This window comes from Siniperca chuatsi, linkage group LG2 (assembly GCF_020085105.1).
Source record: "Siniperca chuatsi isolate FFG_IHB_CAS linkage group LG2, ASM2008510v1, whole genome shotgun sequence".
Taxonomy (NCBI): Eukaryota; Metazoa; Chordata; class Actinopteri; order Centrarchiformes; family Sinipercidae; genus Siniperca; species Siniperca chuatsi.
Window position 1 is genome coordinate 3,014,676 of NC_058043.1, and position 26,772 is coordinate 3,041,447.

The following is a 26,772-nucleotide window of genomic DNA, read 5'->3' on the forward strand; positions in this document are numbered from 1 at the left end:
GGTCGACTGAAAATTAATCGGCTATTTTGATAATCGAGTAATCATTTAAGTAACTATTCAAGCAGAGCAGTTACAGCTTTGGGTTTTGGTCAGACTTTTTGGCTTTCTTGACGCTACAGCCAGAAGCATGTTAGCTTTACTGATCTGAAAGACTGGAAACAGGGGGGGAAAGCTAGCTCGCACGTTGGTTTTTGCACGAATTAAACTGAACGAGATATAACGTGGTACCGGTGGACAGAGCCAGGCTAGCTGTCTCGCCGTTTTGAGTCTTTTGCTAAGCTACGCGAAGTGGCTTTTACAAAATGTCGAACGATTGCTTTACGGGTGTATAGTATTGTGAATGAGTGGATCACATGAGAGCATTTTTTGTGTTTTATTTAATGATGGGATGCTTTTGGATAAATTGTGTAAATTCATGCTGTTATGTATTGGTGTTGTTCAGCAGTCCAAGCAAAGTTTCCCCACAGGGACAACATTTATATATTGTATTGTAACGTATTTTGACATATTGTGACATTTCGTATGTTTAAGTTTTTTGCTCTGTGTATTTATTGATTTATGCAGGTGAGTTGTACGCCAAACTTATTGGATAAGCAATCCCCATCTGAAAATCAGACATCGTTTCCTAAAATAATCCACAGTTTTCAGCACGACAGACATGGCTGCAAGTATGTTGTGCTTTATTGGAATTCCTCAACAAACCACAAAATAACTGCTTACAAATTCCGAGTCAAATGAAATATAATTTGGGTTAAACCTGCTTGGTTACATAATATTTGGTGTGGAAGTGCCACTTAATATGTCCAAAAAAAAAACCCATTCATAACTTTTATGAGCAGTCAGCTTCACGGACCTGAGCAGTCTCACTTAAACAAGACAAAAACTTTAATTTGCCCTTTGTGCTGCTCAGCTCTACACCTGGCGCCTCTGTGGTAAAGCAGCATCAGAGCGAATGGCATGAAACAGTCATAAATAAAAAAATAGGGCCTCCCAAACTGATCGTTAAAACAAAAATCCACCCAAAAACACAAGCTACTCATGCGATCACCTTATATAACTAAAAACGTTGACTGAGGGTCGAATTTTTAAATGTAAAGTTCAGGTTAGTCCACTCCAGGAGACCGACTTTGATGGGACTTTGAACGCAAACAAAAACAACATATAATGTTTCACCTTTTTACTTCTACAAGTTTTTGTTCATCGAAAGAATAATAAATTAAATTTTAAAAAAACATTTTCCCTTCTGTCAGATATGGAGCAACATGAACGATAAATTGTCTGACACAAAGTATTCTTCCCACCCAGCTTTCCTCCAGCTTATAAAGGCAACCAGACACAGAGCAGCGGGCCAGTAAAGGTATAATGACAACTGCTTGTCTACAGGTATTACTGTACTATAGGCTTGTTAATAGACCCGTGTTTATATTTCTTCCCTCCTTTTTGGTTTTTGGGTCAACTTCTTCTTCAGAAGCCTAAAAACCAGTAACAGATACAGTGAATCAGTTCCCAAATGAATCATATCAGGGTCTATTTAGTGTTTATTGTTGGCTGCCAAAGGTTTATTGCTGTGCGTCACCTAAAAGCTCTGTTAGCTCCCCAGAGTTCTGAAAATGCCAAATGCTTTGTTGAAGTGAATTAATATCTCCTGTCTCTTCTCCTCTTCATCCCTTCATCTCCCTCTTAAGCTCCTCTCTGCTCCTCATCCTTTCTTTTATCGTATCATCTCTTCCTACCTCTTTCACTCTCTTCGTCTTACCTGTCCACACTTTTACTGTCTGTTCACCTTAATAAATCTGCTCTTCTCCTCTCACACGCTGTCTTCCTGTCTCCTCTTAACTCACTTGAACATGGTCTCTGTCTCGCTGTTGCCAAACCAGACTTTGAGATGAGGGCTGAAGTTTTCTCCTTGGATCTCCAACATGGCAACGTGTCCTCCACCATTCACCTGCAGTGACACACACGCAAGTTTTTCTTTTCAACTGTAGCCACCCTGCTCACTTTACCACGTCCAATTACCACATAATGATAAGGTGAAACACAGGTAACGAAACAATGCACTGTATGTTACAGTCTCTGCAGGCAGATCTTTGTACTGACATCAATGGCTGCCATAAATCCAGAAACATACAGTAGTATGTTTTGGAAAATAGTTGACATTAATGTTAAAGGCCCAGTCCTTAAGCCTCCATTAAGGAGCTGGTGCAGTGGATTTGTAGTTAAAGGCCGTAAGGCTGTGATGTCACTGTTAAGAGCAATCTACAAAGAAAGTGTTTATATCACACAAACATCCCGCTGTTTATGTTCTGAATTTATTACCTGTATCTGTAATGAATCAGTGTCGCTATGAGCTTTGAGCTTTCACCATAGGCAGACTCAATGAAATCGATAAATAAACTCTATTTTCCTCACATATACTGCTCATGGAGCCTACTTGAAAACTATTTTTGTCCAGTAAATCACTGGAGAAGACAGTTTGTCTCTCTATTGGAGTGGAGTCCCAGTTAGTGGCATCTTCAGCCGTGTCCCTCTCACTTTGACATGCTTTTGTTTTAAAATAGACTTGATTTACAACAAAACTGAAAAGATACAAGAACCACACTGAGAGTGTGTCTGTGCGTGTCCCTGTGTGTGTCAATACATATCTGTGTGTGTGTGTGTGTGTAGGTCTTAGTACCTGTCTGCTTCTCTAACTCACCTCTAACCCAGTGATAACAGGAAAAGGAGTGACTGGTGTCTGGATGCAGGCCAGACCCTGATTAAAGGTGAACTCCACTGCTTCCACTCCGATGATGGTCCAGCAGGCTCCGTCGTTCAGCACCACTCTGCTGGGGTCTTTGACATTGGACAGGGCCTGGAGGGAAGGAAAGGATGGAGGAAGATGGAGTGAGAGAGGAAAGAGGGGATTAGTGTTGGCAGGGAGGCATTAGGAGAGGGAGGACATGGAAGACAGAGAAGGAGGGAGTGAGGGAGTCTCACCTGGTACTGTATGATGGTGTCATTGGATAAACACAGGTATGCATGTGGATTGTCTCTGAACTGGAAGGCGCACTTGTGGAGCTGAGAAACCGGCTCGTCCACGTCTAAGATGGCGTGCTGCTTGTTGACCTTACGGATCACCTGGAGACATGAACAAGACGAGGGGGAAGCAAAATCAATAAGCTCCATCAAAAATCCCAGGAATGTTTTCAAAACTCCAAATAAAATGTCCTCTGAACATTCAAGATGCTACTTTCTGTCATGATACCGGGATTATCGCAGGGAGCGCTTAGATTTGGCACTTTTATTGGACAGCTGCTACAATAAAGACAAACAGGAAACAAGGGGAGAGAGACGGGAGTATAACAAGCAACAAAGGTCCCTGATAGGAGCCAAACCGGGGGACATTGCAGTTACCTGGTATGTGTCTTACCCATTCAGGTAGGACACCGCAAGCTCCCGTCTAATCTCAGTGGGGTGCTTTTTTATTTATTTGTGCCTTGTGACTTTGCAGCTCTGGAGAAAAATTATTTGCTTCTGTCAGAAAAGCCACAAAACTGATTACAGATCAAGAGGGGGGCATCTTCCTTCTGAGAAACATGCAACATTTATAAAAAGACATAATTAGGAGTGAAGTTTATTGCATACTTAAGAGATTCTTGTGTGTGACAGATTCAGTCCCATTCCTTACTGCGTCCTTAATACAACGTAACACTTGAGAGCAAGCTTGAAAAACTAAGAAAACATGACTGTAATTTTGTGTAATCTGCATCTCTCTGTGTTAACAAAGCTACACACATTATATCAAGAGAAAGAGAGGCTGTTTAAGATCAACGGTCAGGTCAAAAGATACAGAAGTTGGCCGGATAAAATAAGAAAGGGTCCCAAAAACAACACAGCTACTTTACTGTATAAATGTACAGTACGAAGAGAGCAAAAGCTGTCTGAGATACCACAGCTGCCTGTAAGCTGACAAAGCTAGCGAGCGGCTCGGTGAAGGGATTTTAAAAAGATGTATAAAAACCAGGTGGTCTGAACATCGCTGGAGGTTCCACAATGAATCACTTCTGGTATCTCCCGGCCTTGAGCCTAAATCCTAAACATTAACACATTCAAACAAACCCTTTACTGCACCGCACACAGAATATTAAAACACTTAGTTCTCATATTTAAACCTTCCCACAGCTGCTGATGCAGCTGAACGTTTTGGTCTGTACATCTCCCTTCACCTCTTCAGAGCCTGAACGTCGACCACAACCAAACAACAGAACCGAGCTACTCGTCACGAAAGCGACTCAGCAGGAAAAGTTTCTCTAACTTCAAACAAACTGTGCAGCAAAAGGCCTCAACCACAAAAACATATAGAGGTGTAGTGTGTAGATATACCTTTACCTTCTACCACCAGGCAGCAGCTGAGGTTGTTATGACAGCGGGGAGGTACGAAGAAAGAGTCTGCTCAGCGAATTGTGAAGGATTCTGCGAAGAGGTTTGTCTAAGTATAACTTAAACTGGAGGACGGGCTCAACAATAACAGGTTATATAACACCTGCGCAGACGCTCATCTGTAAGACCTACAGGACCAGAGTGGTGATTACACCTTGAGTTTGTGGTTGAAACATCAGATAATCAGACAGGACAGCTACACTCCACAGTAAGTTCCTTTCTTCACTCTTCTGTGGTTAAACACGCAGACATACAGGGCTTGTTTTTGATAAAAGTTGCAATGCCACCACTACTTTTATTACTTTTTGACAGGAAAGATCAACCTACCCTGCATCAGTCCTGTGCTACACACACAAACTAAGTTAAAAGAGCGGCTCTCCTGATGGATGAAATAATAATATCACAGGATTTCTCTTCAAAAAGGAGGAAAACCCAACTGATTAATCCTATACTAAATAAGAGAAGCCCTTGAGGTGGTAGGAATTTAATGCCTTGCCCGTGGACACTTCAGCAGGGTGTATTCTTAGAGTTGTGGGGACATAAACACATATTCTCTGTAAATTAGCAGGCTTTTCCAAATTCCTCATTGTTATTGTTATTACTGTTTTAATTTCCTGAGCTGAGCTACGAGGGAGATTCAGCCGATGTGAGGACAGTCAGCAAGCTTTTCATCACTGCTGAACTTTTCAGGGTCATTTTATCACTTTATCCTTCTTTTTATGTGACTTTGTTTTGCACGTAACGGCTAAATTGAGGAGGAGTATGATGAAAGACATATCCAGTAATATTTTTTGACAACTGTTGCTTGGAAGACCTCAGGAGTAAATACCTGAGAGACAATGTTCGAGGAGTTTTTGTTGTGTGGCTTAACAGTAAGCTCTGTAATCATATGTTGTTAATGTTATCTCAAAATGAAATGAAAAAACGATGATTTAACAGGTTAAAGCTCGTAGCTGCTACTGTACAGTATTTAGATGCAATGTGAGCCTATGGCTCTGCAGAACATCTATTAATAATACAGATACACATTGTATAGACCTACAGTATTACACAGGAACACTTAATGTCATATAAGAAAATTCAAAACTTCAACTCAAATTATGAAACTTCCTAAAAGGTGGAACTTCACATGTGGAACATGAAGATTGAAGCAACACCTCTACCTCCTCTTGATGCTGGCTTTGAAGTAAATAAAGTAAAAACAAGACTAAGAGTCTACAGCCATGCTAGCAGCTCTGTGAGGCTAACATACTCACAGGGAGGTGGCCCAATGGCTTAGAGTTAAGATGCCAACCATCAATTACAAGGGCCCCGGTTCCCGACCGACCGGGGACCTTTGCTGCATGTCGCACCCCATCTCTCTCTCTCTCTCTCTCTCTCTCTCTCTCTCTCACTCTCTCTCTCTCCTCATTTCCTGTCATTTCTCTATTGCTAGAATTTCTAATAAAAGGCAAAAAATGCCCAAAAAATATTTGTTAAACAACAATAAACATAGTTAACATCCTAACATTTGCTAACTAGCACTAAACACTGAGTACAGCTGAGGCTGATGGGAATGTCATTAGTTTTGCAGGTATTTAATCATAAACCAAAGGATTGGACAAATTGAAATTTTAATTTCATGATGGCGCTAGATGAGAAGTCAGAGGAAGTTATTACAATTCATCCAAATTTCACTGCAGTCCATCTAATAGTTGTTGAGATGTTTCAGTGTGGACCAGAACCATGGACTGACAAAATGAAAGCTTGAAACAGCAAACGTGCTGCAGTCATTGTTGGGAGTAACGCCATTCTCATCCTCTCAAATATCAACTGAACGTGTTTTCCACATCACGTCTTTAACAGTGTGAACAGGCAGTGCAGAGCAGGGCGTGTGCGTATACTGTATAATGACACGTATACATATAGTACAATACATTTAACGAACTGGACATTGACTCCAGAATGCACACTATTGTGCGTGTGTATGTGTGTGTGTGTGTGTGTGTGTGTGTGTGTTACCATGGGTGGCAGAGATACTCCAGACTCGGTGCACACTAACTGGACCACACAGCCGTAACAGATGAAGCCTTCACTCAGCACAAAGTCCCCTTGGTCAGCACGCTGGTCCTCCACTACACACACACACACACACACACACACACACAAAACTACACATGAATATTCATAAACATTTATGGACATACTCCTACTGCAACACACACACACACACACACTTTATAGTTTAGATCTCTGCACTTACAATCATTACAGTCTTATTAAATATTTGTGTATGTGGTGATAGCAGAGAGGAGAGAGTGCAGAATGATGAATGACGGAGGTTTAGGTTTTGGTGGTGGGAGGTCCGTGCACACCGGCCACTGTATTAAATAAATAACCTCACAGATCGTTAGACAGGCTTTTCCAGACGCGTGTGAGGGAAACTCTGGTGAATAACCGCTCGCACAGTGACTGTATTTATGCAGGGTGGCCGAGGAGAGAGAGAAGCCCTCTAGTGACTGGAAGGGAACGCGTTTGATGCCAGTGACGGCCTGCTCATCCCTGTTTCTGTGTGTGACTCTGAACTCCTGACGTTGACTCCACCCTCTTGACACCCCTGGTTACACAGATGTCAGATATATGAAAGAATGATCAACTACCATGTTTATAGTTGTGGCATGGAGTGCCTCCAACTGAAGAAATCAGAAAAAACATGTCTGAAATTGTCTTAATCCCCCCAGCTATTCATTTCCTGGGCAGCTCCTCCTGTTTCAGGGTTGAGAGGAGCTGGAGGACAGAGACGTAGAGCTGGTAGTCAGAGCTACTGTTGGACCTTAGCAGTTCTACTACGAGAGGCTCTCCGGTGTTTGTGTCTGTGGGGGAGTGTCAGTACACAGCTGCAGCCCTGCTGTTTGTCACAGTTAACGTTACTGTCAGCACTAAATGTCTTGTTAAGTTCATATAGAGCAGTTATCACTACCGTGTGTTGTGCTTGCTGCCACAGAAGAGGAATAAATCTCTCGTTCATGTACGAGTATATATGTTTTTTGGCAGTTATCAGGCTTGCTAACGCTACCAGCAGCTTTGTGCGAGAAGCACAAAATGGGCCTACAGTTCGACAGTGTTCTGTTTTTTATACTTGGCGCAGAAGCGGCTTCCACAGTCGGGGGGGTCAACCTACATATTAGACCTCAGAGTCTTGCCTATTACGTCCCGGTTAGGGAGGGGCCAGAGAATTTGGCTGAACTGAACTTTTAAATCAAAGCAGACACATACACGCTAATTTTGAGCAGAAAAAGTATTTTCTTTACATGCAATATGTGTGCTGTTGGAAAAAAAAATCACCTGTATTAACACCATGTGCCAACAAGAATCTATGTGATTATGTGTTCAGCACAAAATCAGTATTTAATGTGGAGTTCCTCTTTCAGGAAATGAGATATCTGGATTGTAAAAACACTTTTGATCCTCTGTTTTTTAGTTGAAGTCAAACAGTCATGGATAGACTGACCACGATATGACCTTTTACAGTATGGCATAAGTCAATGTGTGACTAAGAAGCTGAGAACATACAGTTAACACACACACACACACACACACACACACACATTTACCCATGGTGATGGTGAAGGCTGTCCACTGTCTGGCGCTGGCTATAAAAGCTCCTCTGTCCACTGAGAGGTAACGAGTGCTGACCGTCTGCGAGCGTAAACGGTTGAACAAAGCTACTCTGGAGCATGATGAGATACACACTGAAAACACACACACACACATACACAGAAACAGAGAGATAATGTAAAGATTCACCACACACACACACACAGAAACACACACTGTGCAATACAGAACCGGGACTCTGACTTAAGTCCCCATTTTGCCTGCAGGAATGTGCATTTCATTGGTTGATGCATCACTTGCAACCTGTGACACACACACACACACACACACACACACACACACACACACACACACACACACACGTGTGTGGTGAACCCTTGTGTGTGTGTGTGTGTGTGTGAAGGTTTTACTGACTGAGTGAGACCTGGCCTGCAGTGACCCAACAGTACAGGAAGTCACGGCACATAACAACCAGCTGTCACTCACTCTCTCTGGGGTTTTAGGATGTTAAACATGTGTTAACATGACTGATACACTATATAAAAATGTGTAGATTAGATGAAACTACACGAAATGTACAAAAAATGTACTCACTTGATATAAGATGATATATGTTGATAAAGAAATCTTTCTATACAGTATAAAAATGCCAACGAGCAGCTTTAATTATAACCCATTCTTTAATTTGCTTTTATTTGCAACACCTTTTGGTAAAAAGTAAAAGTTTAAATTTGGAAAGGTGTTACATATAGCCTTACAGTATATAGCATGTTTATCTCTACATTAAGACCTAACTTCCTTTACAGTAAACCCAGTTGCTTTCAAAGAGAATGCTGTTATTCATCTATTCACTCTGCGTTGTTTCTCATGTTGTTTTGAAGAGCAAGAAGAAGGATGAAGAGCTCCAGCTGTTATGATTTCAGAAAAATGGAACATTTAACGGGAAATCTAAACCGCTGGATTGAAAAGACGTGACTCACGGTCGGCATTCTTCATGGACTGTCTCTTCTGGGAGGGTTTGGAGATGACTTTGATCATCCTGCTGTGGAACGAACCCACTTCCTGTCTGTTGCCCAAGAAGAGTCGCAGCAGCAGGCAGAAATGCTTCCTCTTGTCCTGATCGGAGATGAACAGGGACTTGGCACAGGCAAACATCTGATGTAGAAAGACAGACAGTGTGTGAGAGACCGAGAGCAGGACGTGTGTGGAAAACTTCAACTAGACTGAAACTTTATTCAAACACTGAGTGGAGATGTTGAGTTAATCCATGTTCAGATGCACTAAAGTGTCAGAAGATGGACTTCAGGAGTCTTCAGGAATATTGAGCAGATGAAGAGATGTTTTTTTTGTAATTAAATGTTTGTGATTCATACACATAACCACTAGTTTACTGAAAGACAAACTCTTTTTGATAACATGTGTTCTGGTGATTTTTACTCTACCCTTCTCAGCATTTGAAAGATGTCCTGTACAGTAATGTTTCTGATGTCTGAGTTTTTATAACAGTGTAGTTTTTCTGTCAGACACGACTGTCGTCTGTAATAAAAGAGACGATGTGTCTCGTCTGGGTAAACACACTGAGCGGTCTGTCGCTCAGACGCCACAGACTACAGGTCCGAGTCCAGCAGCAGTTCAGGATCCCATCGCTCATCTATCGCTGGTGGTTTGACATTGAGGCCACTAATCAACATGAATCAAGGCTGAATCATCATTAAAACTGCTCTGGTTGCACAAAAAAATACTATTACTAATGTGTCTCTTCAAACGTGTTTAACATCACTTTTAGCTTCAACAGAAAATAATATCATTGGAAAACAATGATATTATGCTGAGTCGTCAGTGTTGTTTTTGATGAGGAATTATGTGTTTGGACAAATTCAAATGCTACAACTACACAGATATACAAACACAAAAACAAGTGGCGATCACACTGCAGTGTGACTGTGTAGCTTTTAGCCTGAAGGCTGCTTTCACTCACGGCCCCCGCTCTGTTTGATTCTGATTCTGGTCCGAGTGCCTACAGTGTTGCCAGGTGACGCTGGAGTGACAATGTCACCAGCGACAAACTAAAGTTTGGGACAAACCTGAAGAAACCTACAAAGACTGGACAAACCACACATTAAGATTGTTTCCACCACAGATTGTTTTATTCTCTGACAGTCTGGAATGAGCATAAACCTGACGACTGAGTAAACACACCAGACAACACACTGAACCACTGGTCAGTAACCACTGGAGGTAGACGACTTTGTAAAACGATGCTAACTTCAGGTAAAGCTGTTTATCTACCTGTTTGTCTCCCTCGGGCGACACACAAGTGACGTCATCGGTCGCTGATGTCACAACTATCAAACATGTTTTAAAAAGTCTTGATGACAGCGACTGGATCTGAAGACTTCAGATTAGACTCTTTGTCACATTGTCACACATTGTTGGACTGATGAAGGCTGAAAAGGGCGCTTGAAACAAATGAGTTTGTACGAAGTGTTGTCCGAAAAGAGAGTTTTTATAGCTGCCACACTCGAAGTCGGGGTGAAAAGTCTGACGTCGTAGAGACGGGCGAGACAAGATGGATTGTTAAAATGGGGATAATGCTCGTTTATACACATGAAAAGTGATGGAAGTAAAAAAAAAAAGAAAGCTTGAGAAAGAAGTTCAATTTCTGCTTGCTTTCTCTCACACAGAGTGTAAAGTGCGTGCGATTGTTGGATTGTTGGTTTTAGAAAGTTATAAAAATTGTCGGACGCAGCCTCGGGTCAGAAAGGTGCGGAGGCAGGAGGTTTCAGACGCTGTCTGACCATCTGACCAGAACTTCGTTTGAAGCGTACTGACACCAAATCATTCATCTCGGCCATTGTACCCGTTTGCCAATGAATGACTATCATGTTAAATCTTCCTTGTGTCAAAAACAGACTTCACACCAACCAGAAGTGGGGAGTAGGAAGTGGGAGCAACTTTCTCCTTTATTTGTAAAAATGTAAGTTTGTTTTCACAGTAAAACATTTAATATTGGTTTATACTGATAATGTGTGAAAATTATAAACCTATAACTTCTACAAATCTACAACTACAAATATTGATCTGGATTTATCCGCTGCTGAGGACTAAGAAGGAATATGGATACAGCAGAACTCCTGCTGTTTGGAGAGGTATTTAGAGGATAATTTAGCCGGGACAAAGGCCAGTTCAAACTTCCAGACAACTGGTGTCTCTGTCATTGATGGAATTTGACTGACGGGCGGGGATTGTGTCGACAAAACAGTGAAACACAGCAGAAAGGTATGCACATGGCATTAGATCAGATAAGTCACAGACGCAGGACTCTCACCCTGGAGTTTGGCTGGTAATCGAAGAGCAGTTTGAATGCGTCTGCCTGAGACTGACTGGAGCTGTCCAGACACATGTAACCAGAGAGTCGATATACAGAGTCTCCATAGCCAGCCTCTGGAGGGAGACGAGAGGAAGAGAGCAGAGAAAGGGGAAAAGAAGACATAATAACAATGGAGGGATGAAGCGGGAGAAAGACAAGGGAGGAAGGAAGAAAGTATGGGGTGACAGAGGAAGGTAGAGCATTTCAAACTCAGACTCAAAAATCTGTATTCAGAGTTTCCTTCTAAAACTGACTATATTTTTGGTTTCTTCACCTTTCAGATGGTTCTGCATGACTCTCCATCCGTGGCCGCTGATGTAAACACAAGGAGGAGGGCAGAAGAACCTGAGGGTAATGTAACAGTGCAGACTTCAATAAAATATTATTCCCAGGAACGCAAGCTTTATGGTGCTAAAATGTTTATTTTTAATAAACGCTTTTCCCGAGCGGCTCTGAAACAACACTGTAGGTCAGGTTTTGGCACTGAAACACTTCACTACAGAAGACTAGTGAAATTCTCTTTAAAGCACATGAATCTCTACTGTATCACCTCTGGAAAACACATAAAGGGCTCTAGATCAATACTGTATATCAGCCTATTACCTCTTGTAAGGAGTGGAAGGGTCAGAGGTGTTTGAGCGTATTAGTGCATTTTGACTTTGTTGCATGTTTATTCAGCTAAATCTCTGAAGAAGAAGTATCATCGAACCTTTTCTCGTTGCCGTAGGACTTCTGAGCGACCTTGGCGTGCAGGATGGTGACACTCTGGTCTGCGTGAGATTCTCTTCCTGGTAACCTTGTTGTTCCCAGTAACTGACAGCCTTGAAATCCCAGGTCCGGTCTCCTGATTGGACAAGAATGCCGTCAGTCACAAACAACCAGGAAACAATGGTGAAACTGAACGTAACGCCTCAGCAACAGACTGAACGTACTAATCAGCGCTGAACGTCAGCCGGGTGAACGGTGATGCGTTCACTTACTGTTGTACAAACTGACATTTGAAAGGTTATACATTTGCTTTGCTTATTTAAAAAAAAAAAGAACAAACTCCATAATCAGTGACTTCAAATCTTTCAGCTGAACTTAAAAAAGAGATTTAAATTGGTAAAGGGATCCATAATTTACACCTCCAGCACCCTGTAGTTTCTCAAGCTAATTTGATGAATTTCATTCAAACAAATGAGTGTTGGCTAACCACAAGTGTGTAATAAAGTGGCATGTCTAGCAGACTGGTAGATGGCATCATAAAGTACCACGCCGTCACTCTGCCACATCTGAAACACGCTGCCAGACAAGTGGAAGTGGTTAAAGTGGTGAGAAAACACTTGTTTCCTTGTAAAGAACAGACCCTGTAATCAGAAACAGGTCTTACTGTAGCCTGCTCTCACTTTTCTTCATGGAGACATAAAGTACCTCAGACTAAACACACAGTTATCATCTCCAGACACTCCATCCATCACAGTGGACTTCATAGCAGTGAGACATAAATAAAGACGTGCCACAGATAGTTTCCAGTATGACAGAAGATGCAGGTATATGGACGGATATGGTAACTGTGCATCACTGACGCGTTAAACATTGGAAGAGTTATTTTTATATCTTGAAACTGTTACTTGTGCACTTTGACACACCAAAGATACAAAGTCACAGTGACAAATTTACTTTTGTTTCTTAATTTCACATATAATACCGACTACACAATTCTACACAAATAAAAACAAATCTACCAAATGCACATTATTATATTATAATATTATATTATTTGTTTATTCAACTGTTGGAATACAAAACCCCATTTAAGGGAATTTAGATGTCTTCCTGTTTTCACAAAAAATAATTTGTTCTGATTATTTTTTCCATCTTTTGTTTGCTTACTTCATCCAAAAGTCGTATTCCCTCTCATTACATTTTTGGACATCTTGTGTTTTGACAGCAGCAAAGTGAACAGCAGGTAAGCATTTGCAAGAACAAAGCAGAACTAATTGGGACAAAAGGCAGTTGTGGGAATCACAATTCAATTTACACAAATCATTCAGGATAATTCTTTTGAATAGTTTGTGGTTCCGAATGCATGTGAATGTTTACTTTTACTTTATTAAAGTTCTGCTCAAAACATTGGAACAATGCTTTCACTGATCTATGCTGTTGTGTAGTATAGGTTTTATATATTGGTGCATTAGCAATTCAGTTCTAACACGAAATAGCAACACATTCTACTTCCTTCTCTCTAGATTTCCTATAATTCACTTCTGTAAAAGACAAAGTGAAGAGCGAGTAAGTGGACAGGTTGCAACATGGCCACCAGACAAATAAAGAACGGCTATAAACGTGTGCATGTGTCAAACTGGCTTGGATACTATATTAATTCATATAATTAATAAATAATTATTTTATTCTTCAACTCATTTGTTTGTCATTTTTATGTTGGTGATTGCATTCAAACAGAAACACGGTCTGCAAACTCATCTGTGTGATTAGATTTCAAATGTTCAGCTGAACAGCAGGTAAGTGACTGAAAGAACAGGAACATTAACGGACTGAGCGGCCCCGTGTAGCTCTGCTAACAATAGCAGCTGTCACATCAGCCGTGTTTTCCCTCAGCAGTAACGATGTAATGAGGAGTTCCTGGAGTCTGGAATGCTACTCGTAATGAAGACTGCTGACACGAGAGGAGGAGGGGAAGAAGGAATGAAAAGATATAGCTTGGTGGCTGATGACAACAAAAAAACGTTTGCGACAAAGCGCTCTACAAACAAGGAGAAGTGAGTGCATAAAACAGGATTAAGACATGAATAAACACGTGTCAGTATGATTTTTTCATAATATAATAATGCTGAACAAAGTTATCTCACTATACAATCATCTTGATAATTACTGAAATGAAGCAAAGCAGTATTGAAATATTATTCAATAAAGGTTTTTAAAAATGAATAGTTCAGCATTTAAGGAAATATACTTGTTCATTTTTCCGCCCTGCTCAGAAATAGTAGAGATTAAACAAACAATATAACGTGTTCATTAGTGAGGCTTAGATGTGCTGGTAGGTTGATTTTGTTACATTTGGACAGAGCCAGGCTAGCTGTTTCCCCCTGTTTCAAGTCTTTATGCTAAGCTAAGCTAACTGGCTGTAGCTTTATATTTACCGTACAGACTTCATCTGAGCATCTAACGCTCAGCAAGAGAGCAAATAAGCATATTTCCCAAAAATCGCTTAAACTATTCCGGTATAAACTGTGTGAAACGTAAACTCGCCTCAAAATATTGGACCAGTGGCCCATGAAGTCCCTTCAAAATAAAACCAATTTTCTTTACAAATCTTAAAACTGAAATAGTCAATGCAAGACAAAGAACATGACATGAGTGCATGACTACAGCAAATCTTTCTATAAGAAAACACTTTTATTTAAGCTACTTGTTCAACAAGTGTGAGTGAATTTTGTTTCCAGTCCTCCGTGTGAGTCTGAGTGCCAGGGAGCGAAGAGCAGAGCGGCCCTCGAAAGCAGCAGGGGGCCTGCTTTAACAAGGACGACCCAATGACACCACAGTCAACACGCAGAGAACACGCGACTGATCGGACACTCATGCAGATGCTAAGTGGGTCAAACTAAACAACATGTTCTTCTCAGTCAATCCCAATAAAAAATGTCTTCCGGTCTTCAGGGTGAGCAGAATCAAACTGAACAGAATTGAATTGATGTCTCGTTTTGCATGAATAAAACTTGTTTCATAAAGTTTTGGTTCAATAAGCCTAATACAGTATTTATGTTGACCTGACAGAGTATCCGTGGCAGTCAAACATGGCTGCAGCCATTTTTAGAAAAGTTTGTAGAAATATTTTTGAACCTTCCTTCAAGTATTTCTAAAATGTTATGCAGGGAGAAAAGTTTCACACAACTTCTTCTGCTAAAAGTTCTGACTAGACCAACTGAGCATGTTTGCATTGATGTCTCACATCACACTGTAAGATACTGCCAAGGGTGTTGATTTAAACATCTGCTCATCTGTCCCGTTTTATATAAAACAGACTCAGAGTGTTTATTCATGCAGCAGAATCTTGTTTGCAGATGTTGTGACATTTTATATATATTTTCAAAAATGAAGCCAGTCATTGACAAATTATTAAAAGGGGATTATTAAAACTGAAAAACTGACATGTTGGTTGCACAAACGCTACAAACCGATGACATCAGCCTGCACCACAGTACACTAAGCTGCAAACTAAACTCTCCAGCACAAAGGTAAAACTGTCTAACGTGTGTCACACAAACGTCCTCTCCATATGTACATTTCCTCTGCACATCCATCTCGTGGTCGAAATACAACAGGGCTCACAGTGTCAATGTTGATTTTTAAGCCTTGGGCCGTCCTGATATCTGAATGGTTAAGGTGCAAACCACATAACCGCAACATCCACCATTTTTAAAAATCATTTGAGGCACATTTTGTTCCTGTGTTCTGCAAACACTGTAACATAAGCTACACTCGTCCTGGTGGTCTTCATTTGGACATCAGCAAACTCATGATTTGTCTATTTCCACACAAAACGTGGGTAAATACCCTTTTTAAACGTCACTCTGGCCCGCACCTCGTTCCTGCCCTCACACAATGGTGCATGTATTCGCTGGCTGCTCCTTGTAAGGGAGGAAAGTCTGCTTGTTGAGCTGTATACTGAAAGTTTTGTTCATATATGAAGGGGATCCCACTGACCCGGTTCACCTCTACCCACAGTTCACAGTTCAGGGTTCACACTTGACTGGCTGTGTGTGTGTGTGTGTGTGTGCATGAGCAGTCACCAGGGTGCCAGCACTAGTCTAAATTAGACCTTCCCCTCTTCAAAAAGGTCGAAGGTTAAAGTGTCGGGAGCTCAGACTCTCTGGCATTTCACACCGGGAACACAGAATGGACAGAAGAAAGAAAGCCGGGAGGGGTGGAGAGGAACGCCCTTTCACCTCCGAGAAAGTACATCTTCTGGTCCAGAGGTTGTTCTGCCAGCAGTGGTTCTCAGTTGAAATGACTACAATCATCATTCGGTTTGTTAGTGAGCAAGACTCAACAGGTGTCAGTGCTGTAAAAATGGACGAAAGGAAAGTAGTTCAGACGAGGCGTTCTAAAACCGTCGTCAACCTGAGACACATTTTGGAGGGTGACGCCTCCAAAAGAAAGCCACCAGAGTAACCGGTCCTCACCAGAATAATAACAACAACTTTGACACATCCAGTTTCCTGCCGAAGCCCTTTTCAGACCTGGAATATGTAACATTGCTGGGCTCATGAATCTGTTAAAGTGATGGCTTTTGTCATTCGGACACACGTGTTCGGTACATTAATGTTCCTTATCAGCGGTGAGTTAAAGTTATCAAGGAGGAAAACTGTTTTCTGTTCTCTCGCAGGCTGCACCTGTGAGTGTGTCTACATGTGCACGTGAGCATCCTGGCTACGATCAGGTGTCTGGAGTATCAAGGTTACGTGTTGCACATGTAAACACCATATCCTGGTTTTGAGAAACCTGGTACTCCAGCAGAAACCGGGATCCTGTGGCCTGAAAACACCTTATCCGGGTCTCTGATCATTCTCTGCCACGCGCGCAGGTTTGTCATCAACTCATGTTAGGTAGTAGTTAATCAGTAAAACAAGAAATATGATGGTAAATGATGTAATTATGATCAATACTCTGAAATAAAGGGAAAGTCTGACTTGTAATGCAACGCAGATCATATAAGTGTTTGTTGCTCTTGGTTTGCATTGCCGGTGATGAGATAGAGAAGCTAAATAACTCAGTCGGTACAGAAATGAGTGGCTGACATGATGAGAAGAAGACACACCTGCACGCAGACGCCCAGAAGCCTGAGTACTGTAATGACCATGTCTACAGGGATATGATTAACCAAGTTTCTCAAGTTGTATGTAAATGCCACATCCTGAATATGATCAAAACCAGGGTACTAACATGTAAACACAGTGATGGAGCCACTGAAGCCTGAATTAATAACCATGGTGAGCGTGGGGGACCGTCGCCCTGTCTTTTCATGCTGAATCCCCTAAACATTTTTAACATTTAATGTTACAAGATAATAAAATCTGTCATTTAATTCCCTTTGCTCGCGTTAATCTGTGCAGTCGGCATGAATGAAAGCGCAGGTTGGAGTACTGCTGAGTGTGTTTTTTATGTCATTCACACTAAATTAAGCTCATTCACAGTGTTCCGTCATTTATTAAAGCGATTTTATTTTTCTTGTGCATCAGAGATTATAATCGAGTGACGTATTTATTACAGTGATCTTAATAAAGAAAACAAGATGCATTTAATCTCGCGCTGTGTTTTTAACCCTTGTGCTGCTGCAGTCTTCAGTCTTCAGACTTTCATGTAAAAGTGACTCTGTGTTTATCCAGACATGCGGCCAACATGTTAAACTGTCATCACATTTACATAACGAGGTCTGAAAGGGGCTTAACAGTCAACATTCATTTCTTTTACCGTGACCATAATCACTCCCTAAAATGTAAAAAGTAGTTTTAGTTGCCTAAACTTAAGTTAAAGAAACAGTTCATCGTGGCAGAGCAGAACATGTTCAGAAATCATTTCTGCAAAGGTCATTAGTAACAGACACAGATAATCGATCAGAAAACGCTAATATGGGTCATTTTGGAAGACAACAGCCTGTTTTATCGCTAAGTTTGGAGGACTTGATGGATTTGTAGAAATAAAGTTTTCACCCATCTCTCAAATATATGTGACGCAGCAGCTTGTGTGGGATTCTTACACAAGTATCTCATAGTTGTTTTTGTGTCCGACTGTGGATCGTGTTTCTAAATACGAATGGACTCGTCTGACATGGAAATGTTCACACCCTCCTCCCGTCAAAGGTATAATGGGGGCTGATGGATTCATGTAACATTTTCTGCTTCATGGGACTGTCTTTGGCGTAAACTTATGATTTGATTTAAAGCCTCTGATCCTCAGCGCACATCTGTTTGAATTGTATGAGATTCATATACAGTTTGAAAACAGTTTGAACAACTGGATCAAGCACTTGATGTGTGATGGGTCTTTCCCCCAGAAAAATGTGAAAGAAAGTGATGCATTTTCTGTTTTTTTTTGACAGCAACAACAACACAGAAATCTTTGAATAGTCAGAAGGTGGTGAAGATGAGCTGCGAACAAAGAACTGAACATCTGAGGACAAATACATGAAAGTGCACAGTGATAGACACGCGATGTCTGACAGGTGCAGTGAACATGGAGACAAAATCAAAAGAACCTAAAACGAGGAAGCTCCAGATTACCACACTTTGACAACATCTAATAGAAACTGGTTCTATCCAATCTGGATTGATCCAGAGATGATGGTGTCGATAAATCCAGTCTGTAATCCTCTAGTCAACATAAACAAATAGTTCCCTGATGAGTTTATTTCCCAAAGGAAAGCCAAACCTGGTGGAAGCATGTGAATACTTTAAATACTACGCACATAAACCAGAGTGTATCATAAAAATATGTATCAGTGCTTGGATGATGAAGTATCTGACAAGATAAAGTGCACAGAACTTGAAATACAACATGTTTTGTTTTGTTTGTCTATGGTTACATGCGTTGTGGTCCATTCTGAGGTCACCAACACACTTTCAATACACACTGTCAGTTAATACAGTGAATACAATAAACCGATAACATGCGCTTTGGGGACACCTAACTGAACACACCAACATTATGTCTCCTGTGGAGCTTAAATGTAAAACTTCTGGAGAGATTTTAGTGAAAATATCATAAAATGTAATATTGATTTGAATCCGTATATAAGCCTGAAGAGTAACAACATCAGAGTTTGTAAGATAAATCCAGTGGAGATCTCATGACAAAAGGTCGTGTAGCTTTAAAGGGACATTTAACAGCATATTTAACGATATTTAAGACTTTAACGGCTTTAAGACTCGTCAGTGATGCCACCCTGGCTCGTGCGCCACGGCCCCACCTCACCTCTCCAAACCTCTCCAAGCCGCATGAAGAAACTCGGTTTCTCACTCCCCGTTGTTCGGATTTCAAAGGCAGGGGGGTGGGGTCTCTGCCCCCACAAATACTGCTCCTCTTGTCATTTTAATACCTACACACCATCCCTCCACCACCTCATTCCACCAGTGAGTAAAACCGAGGAGAAGTCACGGAGCGAGAGGCAGCGCGATCCCACCGCCCTGAACGCACTTTCACGTCCAAGCGCCCACGGGATAAAGTACAGCAAACCGTCACCTCACCTCTCCTTACCCGGGACATTGTGTGTGTGTGTGTGTGGGGGGGACTGTCTGTTGCGGAGCTTGAGTACCCAGCTGGTTTGCCTGCCTTACCTGTCCCATCCGCCGGTCCTCGGTGCGTCGTGTCCGGCCAGCAGCGTCCCCAGGTGAGTCAGCGGGCTGACCGGGTCGGGGGACCGCGGAGGGGGGTATAGCAGAGCGGCGTCTGCCTGGGAGAACCCTGGCTGGTTGGTAGATGTTTCTGACAGGACGAGATTAAAAGAGACAAACAGTTAGATCGATTCAAAAAGAGCATTAATTGAGACAGTGGCTCATTTTACAAGTCAGACAATTAAATAAGGCAGCATTTAAACGGCCTTTCAGCTGAAAGCAAACGGAAGCAGTGGGAGATATTTGCGGGGTGACATTAGTGATGTGCAGCCTGCAGCAGGACTGGAAGATGTCGCAAAGTGCAAATCAAACACTGATCATCTCTAATGATGGTCTCGATAACAAGCACGCGCTGAAGCGAGTCCATCAAGAGAAAATGAATCAGCAGCCAAATCATTTGAGTTACTTTTCAAGCAAAATGTCAAACCATCATTGATTCCAGCTCCTAACGTTTTCTTCGTCTTAAATGATTTTAAATCTCTGAGTATCTCTGGGAAATTGTGATCAGCATTTTCTCTCTTCTCAAAACAATTAACTCATTATTCGAGGAAATAATCGGCATATTAATCTGTGATGACAATAATCTTTCCTTGCGGCCCTAAATGTCATCATAAGTTGCTTCTTACTTACATATATACAAACTTTTAGCTTGAAGTTTTGTCTAAAATTAGCTATTTATTTTTACCAGTGTGGTATTGATAATAAATATTTCACAAAAGCTCTGATGAACTTAAAAACATATTTGGATTGTTGTACAGGAGAGACGTTTTCACTGATTTCTTAACATTTTGCACAGTTATGATGATGCAGTGCATGTTTGAAGTGAGGGCATTTCAAAATGTCCTGTCCTATTTTAGTCCTCTAATTCTAATAAGTCAGAAAAAATCAAAGGTGGTGTTGGCAGGTTTAAAATAGATATGAATGAGTGTGAGTGAGCGAGCGAGCGAGGGAAAGGGAGAGAGTAAGGCTCTGGGTTCACACTGTTTGCCTGGAGGTGACGCTCTGTGCAGGCGGCCAAAAGCCAACATTCAGGCAGAAAGACAGATCAGTCAGCAGCCCGTCGGAGCAGAGAGACAGGTAGACAGTTATACAGTCAGACTGTGATACAGTCATAATACAGGTAGACAGGAAGTCAGTGCAGACCTGGTTGGTCTGCAGTTTTAGGCCAGTCTTCATTTTGCTCTTAGAGGTGTCTAATACAAGTTAGTCTTTATTTTTGTGAACCTGTCTAACTTATCTTGAACCTAAAACGTTTGCCATCCTGCCTCCAGGCTAACCCAGACCTACAGCCAAGTGTCCGGCAGAAAATCACCCAAAACAAAAAGCACTTTAATGTGCCTTTTCTATCCACGACTGTTGTGCAAATATTAGGAGCTGGTTCGAGATAAACAGTTGGTGGTGTTACTTCTCCATTACACCATCGCAGAAAAAGAGGACGCGACCAGATGGCGTTGTTAAAAGAGCTCCAGTCGAAGCTCAAACGGTGGAAAACCATGTGGAAAACGTGATGGAAATATGACTGCTCTGTTAGTGTCATGTATTAATGTGAGGAAGGTTACAGCCTCCTCATCGCTCCACACAGATCTGATGTTTTCAGCTCTTCACTTTAAGTCACATGCTGCATGTACGTCATCATTTCTGTTTCCATCGCATTTTGCTTTTATTGATACACCAACTTTTCCACCTCAGCCAAGAGGAAAAAAGTTTCTGTAATATTTTGATTTATTTATTTCCAGCGTTTCCACTCCGATTCTTTTACGCGCAAATTGAAAACGTGCATAAAAACAGGTGAGTGGAAACACACTTAATGAGCCATGTTTCCATGGAGACAGTCAGTGGCACCTGCTGTCCTGTGGCACCAAACAAAAAAGAGGAAAACAAGGCTCATAATTTGTGGTTTGTTAACGTCGTTGCGGAGCGAGAAATGAGAAGGGACAGAGTTTCCAGAGAGCGCAGTAACCTGTTGGAAACTATCCTGAGCCTGAGTGAAGAGTTAGCACAAGCACTGAGTCCTGCCACGAGAAGCCACAACATCTCAGCTCTGCAGCACGAAGGTTTTTGTATAGTTACACTTACGCTGAATTTTCGCAGTAAAACGTCCTGCAACTGTTGAATTCGTCTGGAAGCCAAACATTTTCTAAAGGGAGCCGAGCGGTTTGACGTGGTTGCTCGGTCAGTCATGTTTTTTAGTTTAGAAAAGGTCTTAATTTACCCAGAATTCATGGCAAATTAGACCTGTTTAAGCTAGTCAAGGACTAGACAGCTTTGTGCAACAGATGAATTTAGACGTCTGTCTGAAGTCTGACTGTGAGAACCATAATCAAAACCATAATCAAAGTCTATCTTTGTGAAACCAGGCCCAAGCAGGTATACAGTCAGTTATGCAGACAGATAATCAGGCAGTCAAACAGTAAGAGAGTCGGTCAGTCATACAGGAAGTCAGTCAGTGAGACAGGCAGGCAGGCAGACAGTCAGTAAAACAGTCAGGCAGTCAGTGAAACTGCTAACAGTAGCGGAGTCAACATCTGGTTCCAATCTGAAGCTACTAACAAGAAGTGCTGTGTCTTCATCTCAGTATGGGCTCCAGCTGTCACTCACAACCTAAACCACCTACAGTACCAGCCACAGGCTCTCCGCCCGTCTCACTGCACACATCCACCCCTCTCTCTGCCCTCCCGTCTGTCTCTTCTCTCCATCATGTCTATTTGTTTAATTTTTCACCTTTTTGCTATGTCTCTCTCAATATGTTGCCACAGTATGTACGCACATACGGTCTCCGTCTCCGTCTGTCCTTCTCTCTTTCTAATGTCTGAACCACTGAGCTGACATGTTATCATCTCAGTGTGAATCCAGGCTGTCAGTCAAACTTACAGAGAAACGACTTTGTATATGTAACTCATACTTCTTGACCTCCCCCTTCTTTCTTTTTTCTCCACATCTCACTCCTTCACCTGTTGCTTTAATCTAAATGTTTTCCTTTCAACCAGAGGACAGGGTCATCTTCAATCACACTGTCATCTTCAATCACACTCAGTGACACACAATTCATTTCAGATGCCAGATGTGCTCACAGGAGGTGACAAAATCACAAAATACAATGTTTCTGCTATACGAGGACTTGGTCTAGAGCAGTTCTTGAATACTTTTCAGAGACCTAAAGGACAAAAATGATGCAGTTTACCTGAGGGGTAAAAAAAGATTAGAGGAAATACTTAATATATAAACTTTATTGTGTGTAGCAGAAGTATCTTTTTTCTTTTTTCCTGTCCTTTTACCCATTAACCTCAGATTTATCTAGCGACCCCCAGGCTGGGAACCACATTGGTGTAGAGCATTAGCAGCACCAGGTCCTTTTTGTGTTTTTTGGGGGCTCGACTGTCTGACAGAGTCCATGCAGTCTTTATTATAATGACACGCAAATAGAAAAGCATTTGTGTTCATGTGAAATGACAGATACAGCATGCAATCCGACAAGAAGTAGTGAAACATACTGACTGAAGCACAACAACAGTGGATACAACAAATATCTGCTATGGGAGACGCTCTTGAGCTCCAAATCTGTACAGCCCCCCCAAAAAAACACATTCATCAGAGCTCTCTGTGCACATTGTGTTTTTCTGAAACACTTGAACACACTAATACCTCTAAAATATTTGATCAAGTAGGTCCCAGGTTAAGTCGTCCTGCCTCTGACAAACTGAGGTGCAACAGGTTTAAATATCTGTCACCTGTCACCGTCTCTCAACCTCAGGGACACAACCCTGCGAGTCGGAGACGGACGATTGACAGAATGTGAAAAAAGTAAAAAGTTTCCATTGAAGCATCATTTAACCTCTGGTTTATAGTTCTGGATGGTTTGTGAGCAGTTAATGCTTTCTTTTTGGGTTTACACAGCAGTAGGTCAAACCAGAATTAAGCCCGGATTAAAACCAGATTAAAACTCCTTCCTGTGGAACAGCTTTGTGTGGACAGAAAGAATCAAATCTTCTTCCGTGACAATGACATTCAGCAGGTGTGTCACATTTTCAGTCATGCTAGTGGCATCGTTCTGTGGATGATAACGTTGGTTGGTCCACCTCTGCGGTTCAGACACTCATGTTCCCCTCAGGATGAATTGTAATAACTTTTCATTTAGCGCCACCGTCAGGTCAAAAACGTGTCCAATACTTTGGCTTGTGACCAAAAACCTCCAAAACTAACGACTTTCCCATCAGCCTCAGCTGTACTTTGTATTTAGTGCTAATTAGCAAATGGTAGCATGCTATCAAGCTAAACTTTGATGGTAAACAATATACTTGCTAATCATCAGCATGTTAGCAACATCAATTTGAGCATGTTAGCATGCTGATGTTAGCATTTAGCTCAAAGCACCGCTGTGCCTAAGCACAGAGCTGCTAGCATGGCTGCAGACTTTGTCTTGTTATAATATTTTCAAAAATCTTTACATCCCTCTAATCTGTCACAATTGTTGGTTGCTGCTTGATCACATTGTTCACAACTAACTCTAATGATATCAATAGCATGGCAAAATCATCTTCTGCTCACCTTTCCTGACATCTTCCCCAATGTCCAGCTCATCCATGCTGGGCGTGGCCTCGGCTGACATTAGGAGGGGGCGTTCCTCGGGTCCATAGTCACTCTGCTTTCACAACTGCTTTCAAGATAACTGCGGTGAAAGATCTCTTTGTAGCCTATATGACAGAGCTGCACAACAATTCATGAGTGATGTGGACTTAGTTGGACAAACAAATGCATAGTTGGCAGATATTGTTATGGGAGAATAAAACAATGCCTCCAGTGTGCATCAGCAAGTCTAACAGCTGTATAATTCAATTCATGCAGCTGTCGACTAAACATCATGTTGGCTTTGTGTTGCAGCTTGATGGTCTGTTGAAATTAGACATCCTCCTGCTGTTGGGTCCACTAACTGTGTAAACTCATCCTAAATGCAATTAACAAACAAATCTGTCTAACTGAAGACAATGCAGTGTGGCTTAAAATGTCTTACAGACCCGAAAAACAGACCATGAGAACTTGAACCTGAAGTGAAAACACGAAAACACTCCAGTTTATGCATCAAGCTTCATTACTATTCACTTGCACTGTCAGTCTGATGGCAATACAATTAATAACAACAAATAATAAGCAATATTTCCATTGTTCTTAGTGGGATCTGACCTGAAATCAAGTTGTCGTCCTGTAGCTTCTTGGTTAAGATCCTCTTGTTGTTCTTCTCACTCTGGTTCACTGTGCTGAACGTTCAGTTTCTATCCATCCAGATGTTCCATATGCTATCTCACAGTTTCACCATCCTCACTGAGTTCAGCAGAAAAGGATAGCTTAGTTAAAACATGTCAAACGTCCATCAGTCAGTTCATAGACCAGTAAGCACAATGTCTCCACCTCACCTTACAGTCGATCTACAGTTAGAGGCTTTGGTGGAAAATATATTTAAGTGTGTCTCTCTGTGTGTGTGTGTGCACGTGGGTTCATGTTTGCACTCCGGATCTGTTATCCGACCACTGGTCTTGGTGTGTGTGTGTGTGTGTGTGTGTGTGTGTGTGCATTACTGTATCTCTCACAAGAGAGTTTGTGTGGATAAGGAGATAATCACCTGTTGCTGGTCTGCAGGTTTCTCACACACACCTTTCTCTTTGGCAAACACTGCAGATACACGCTGTCTGATGTTTCTTTTTAACATTTCTGTAACATTTTGTTTTCATGAAGTCATCCGATTGATCTAAAATGCAAACCATGTTGTTTGTCTTGTGGTTGACCACTGCTCTTTCCTATTCATTATTCGTATTTATACCTAAAACATGTGGGGGGAAAAAACACTGCAGACACTACACATGCATAAATATCCGTACACACATAAAGACATTTTTTATTAATCCAGAGCCAAATTGCACTCTTAGTAAACAGTGCCCTGCCTGGTAATAATGCTGTAATTGATTCCAGTACCTCTAAATTACTTTACAATGTTTAAAAGTGACGTGTAAACACGTAGCCATTGCAGAAGTCTGCTGTACGTTGAATACGAGATACTGTAGATACACAAAAACGCTCTTCTCACTTGGTTATCAGTATGCAGTATTTAATGTATATAGGTCCGTATGAACTTATGAATTAGTACATTTCTAACACCCCCGGACACAGTGAATGAATGAAACCACATATACACTACACCAATTTTCACCAGGATTGTCTCAATTTTCATAATTATGCCACACCTATGCCATCACAGTGATTTGAAAGATGCTATTATCACATAATAATTCTACACAAAGGGGCTTTAAAGCGAAACTATTTAACTTTTGCTGCCAATGTGGGTAGCAGTGACCGTTACGGGATAATGGTAAATGCCTGAACTGATTCAGCAATATTCTTTCAAAGGTGACAGTATCACTTTAAAGGAAAAGTGTGACATTTTTGGATAATAGGCCTACACTTAGTTAGATACTCTCATGTCTGCACAGTAAATATGAAGCTACAGCCAGCAGCTGGCTAACTTAGCTTAGCACAAAGACAGTACAAAAACTGAAGTGTAAAAATGGATAATCACTGTTTTATGAAAAGTTATGTCCTGAACTATTTCTTGGTCGGGACCAGAGTCTCTGCTGGTTGCCAGGCAACTGGTCCCAAGACCAAGAAATAGTTTGGTAAAATGCACACATCGGTGTTTGTTGGGATTAAACAAACAAAATATAACATGTAAATTAGTGAGCTTTAGAGGTGCTGGTAGGCGGACTTTGTAACCTATAGAGAGCCTGGCTAGCTGTTTCCCTGTTTCCAGTTTTTATGCTAAGCTAAGCTAACGGGCTGCTGGAACATACTGATATGAGAGTGGAATCAATCTTCTTGTCTAACTCTTAGCAAGAAAGTGAATAAGCCACCAGTAAAAAAAAAACACTAGCTGAGGAAGTAGGCCAACTATAACCCAACCCTTTATTTCAGAGGCAACAGGGTTGAGACCTTCAGAGAAACAAAGAT

The 26,772-nt window shown here is 41.5% G+C and overlaps 1 protein-coding gene across 6 annotated transcripts in view; it reads right to left on the reverse strand.

The window, feature by feature from the left end:
- Nucleotides 1–26,772, reverse strand: part of rbpjl (recombination signal binding protein for immunoglobulin kappa J region-like) — a 50,492-nt gene extending 23,720 nt beyond the window's left edge. Inside the window, exons 1-13 of one of the 6 annotated variants that reach the window (XM_044183720.1) lie at nt 25,188–26,771; nt 24,958–25,095; nt 24,325–24,483; nt 19,723–19,870; nt 12,096–12,230; nt 11,661–11,731; nt 11,345–11,460; nt 8,997–9,171; nt 8,013–8,150; nt 6,421–6,533; nt 2,977–3,117; nt 2,696–2,851; nt 1,842–1,945 (exon numbers count right to left, since the gene is read on the reverse strand). In XM_044183720.1, the coding sequence (XP_044039655.1) occupies nt 1,842–1,945; nt 2,696–2,851; nt 2,977–3,117; nt 6,421–6,533; nt 8,013–8,150; nt 8,997–9,171; nt 11,345–11,460; nt 11,661–11,731; nt 12,096–12,230; nt 19,723–19,870; nt 24,325–24,385 (1,358 nt within the window). In that variant the 5' untranslated portion in view covers nt 24,386–24,483; nt 24,958–25,095; nt 25,188–26,771. Of the gene's footprint in view, nt 1–1,841; nt 1,946–2,695; nt 2,852–2,976; nt 3,118–6,420; nt 6,534–8,012; nt 8,151–8,996; nt 9,172–11,344; nt 11,461–11,660; nt 11,732–12,095; nt 12,231–19,722; nt 19,871–24,324; nt 24,484–24,957 lie in introns of all 6 variants that reach the window. The other 5 variants (XR_006376490.1, XM_044183750.1, XM_044183743.1 and 2 more) reach the window with 5 other exon arrangements.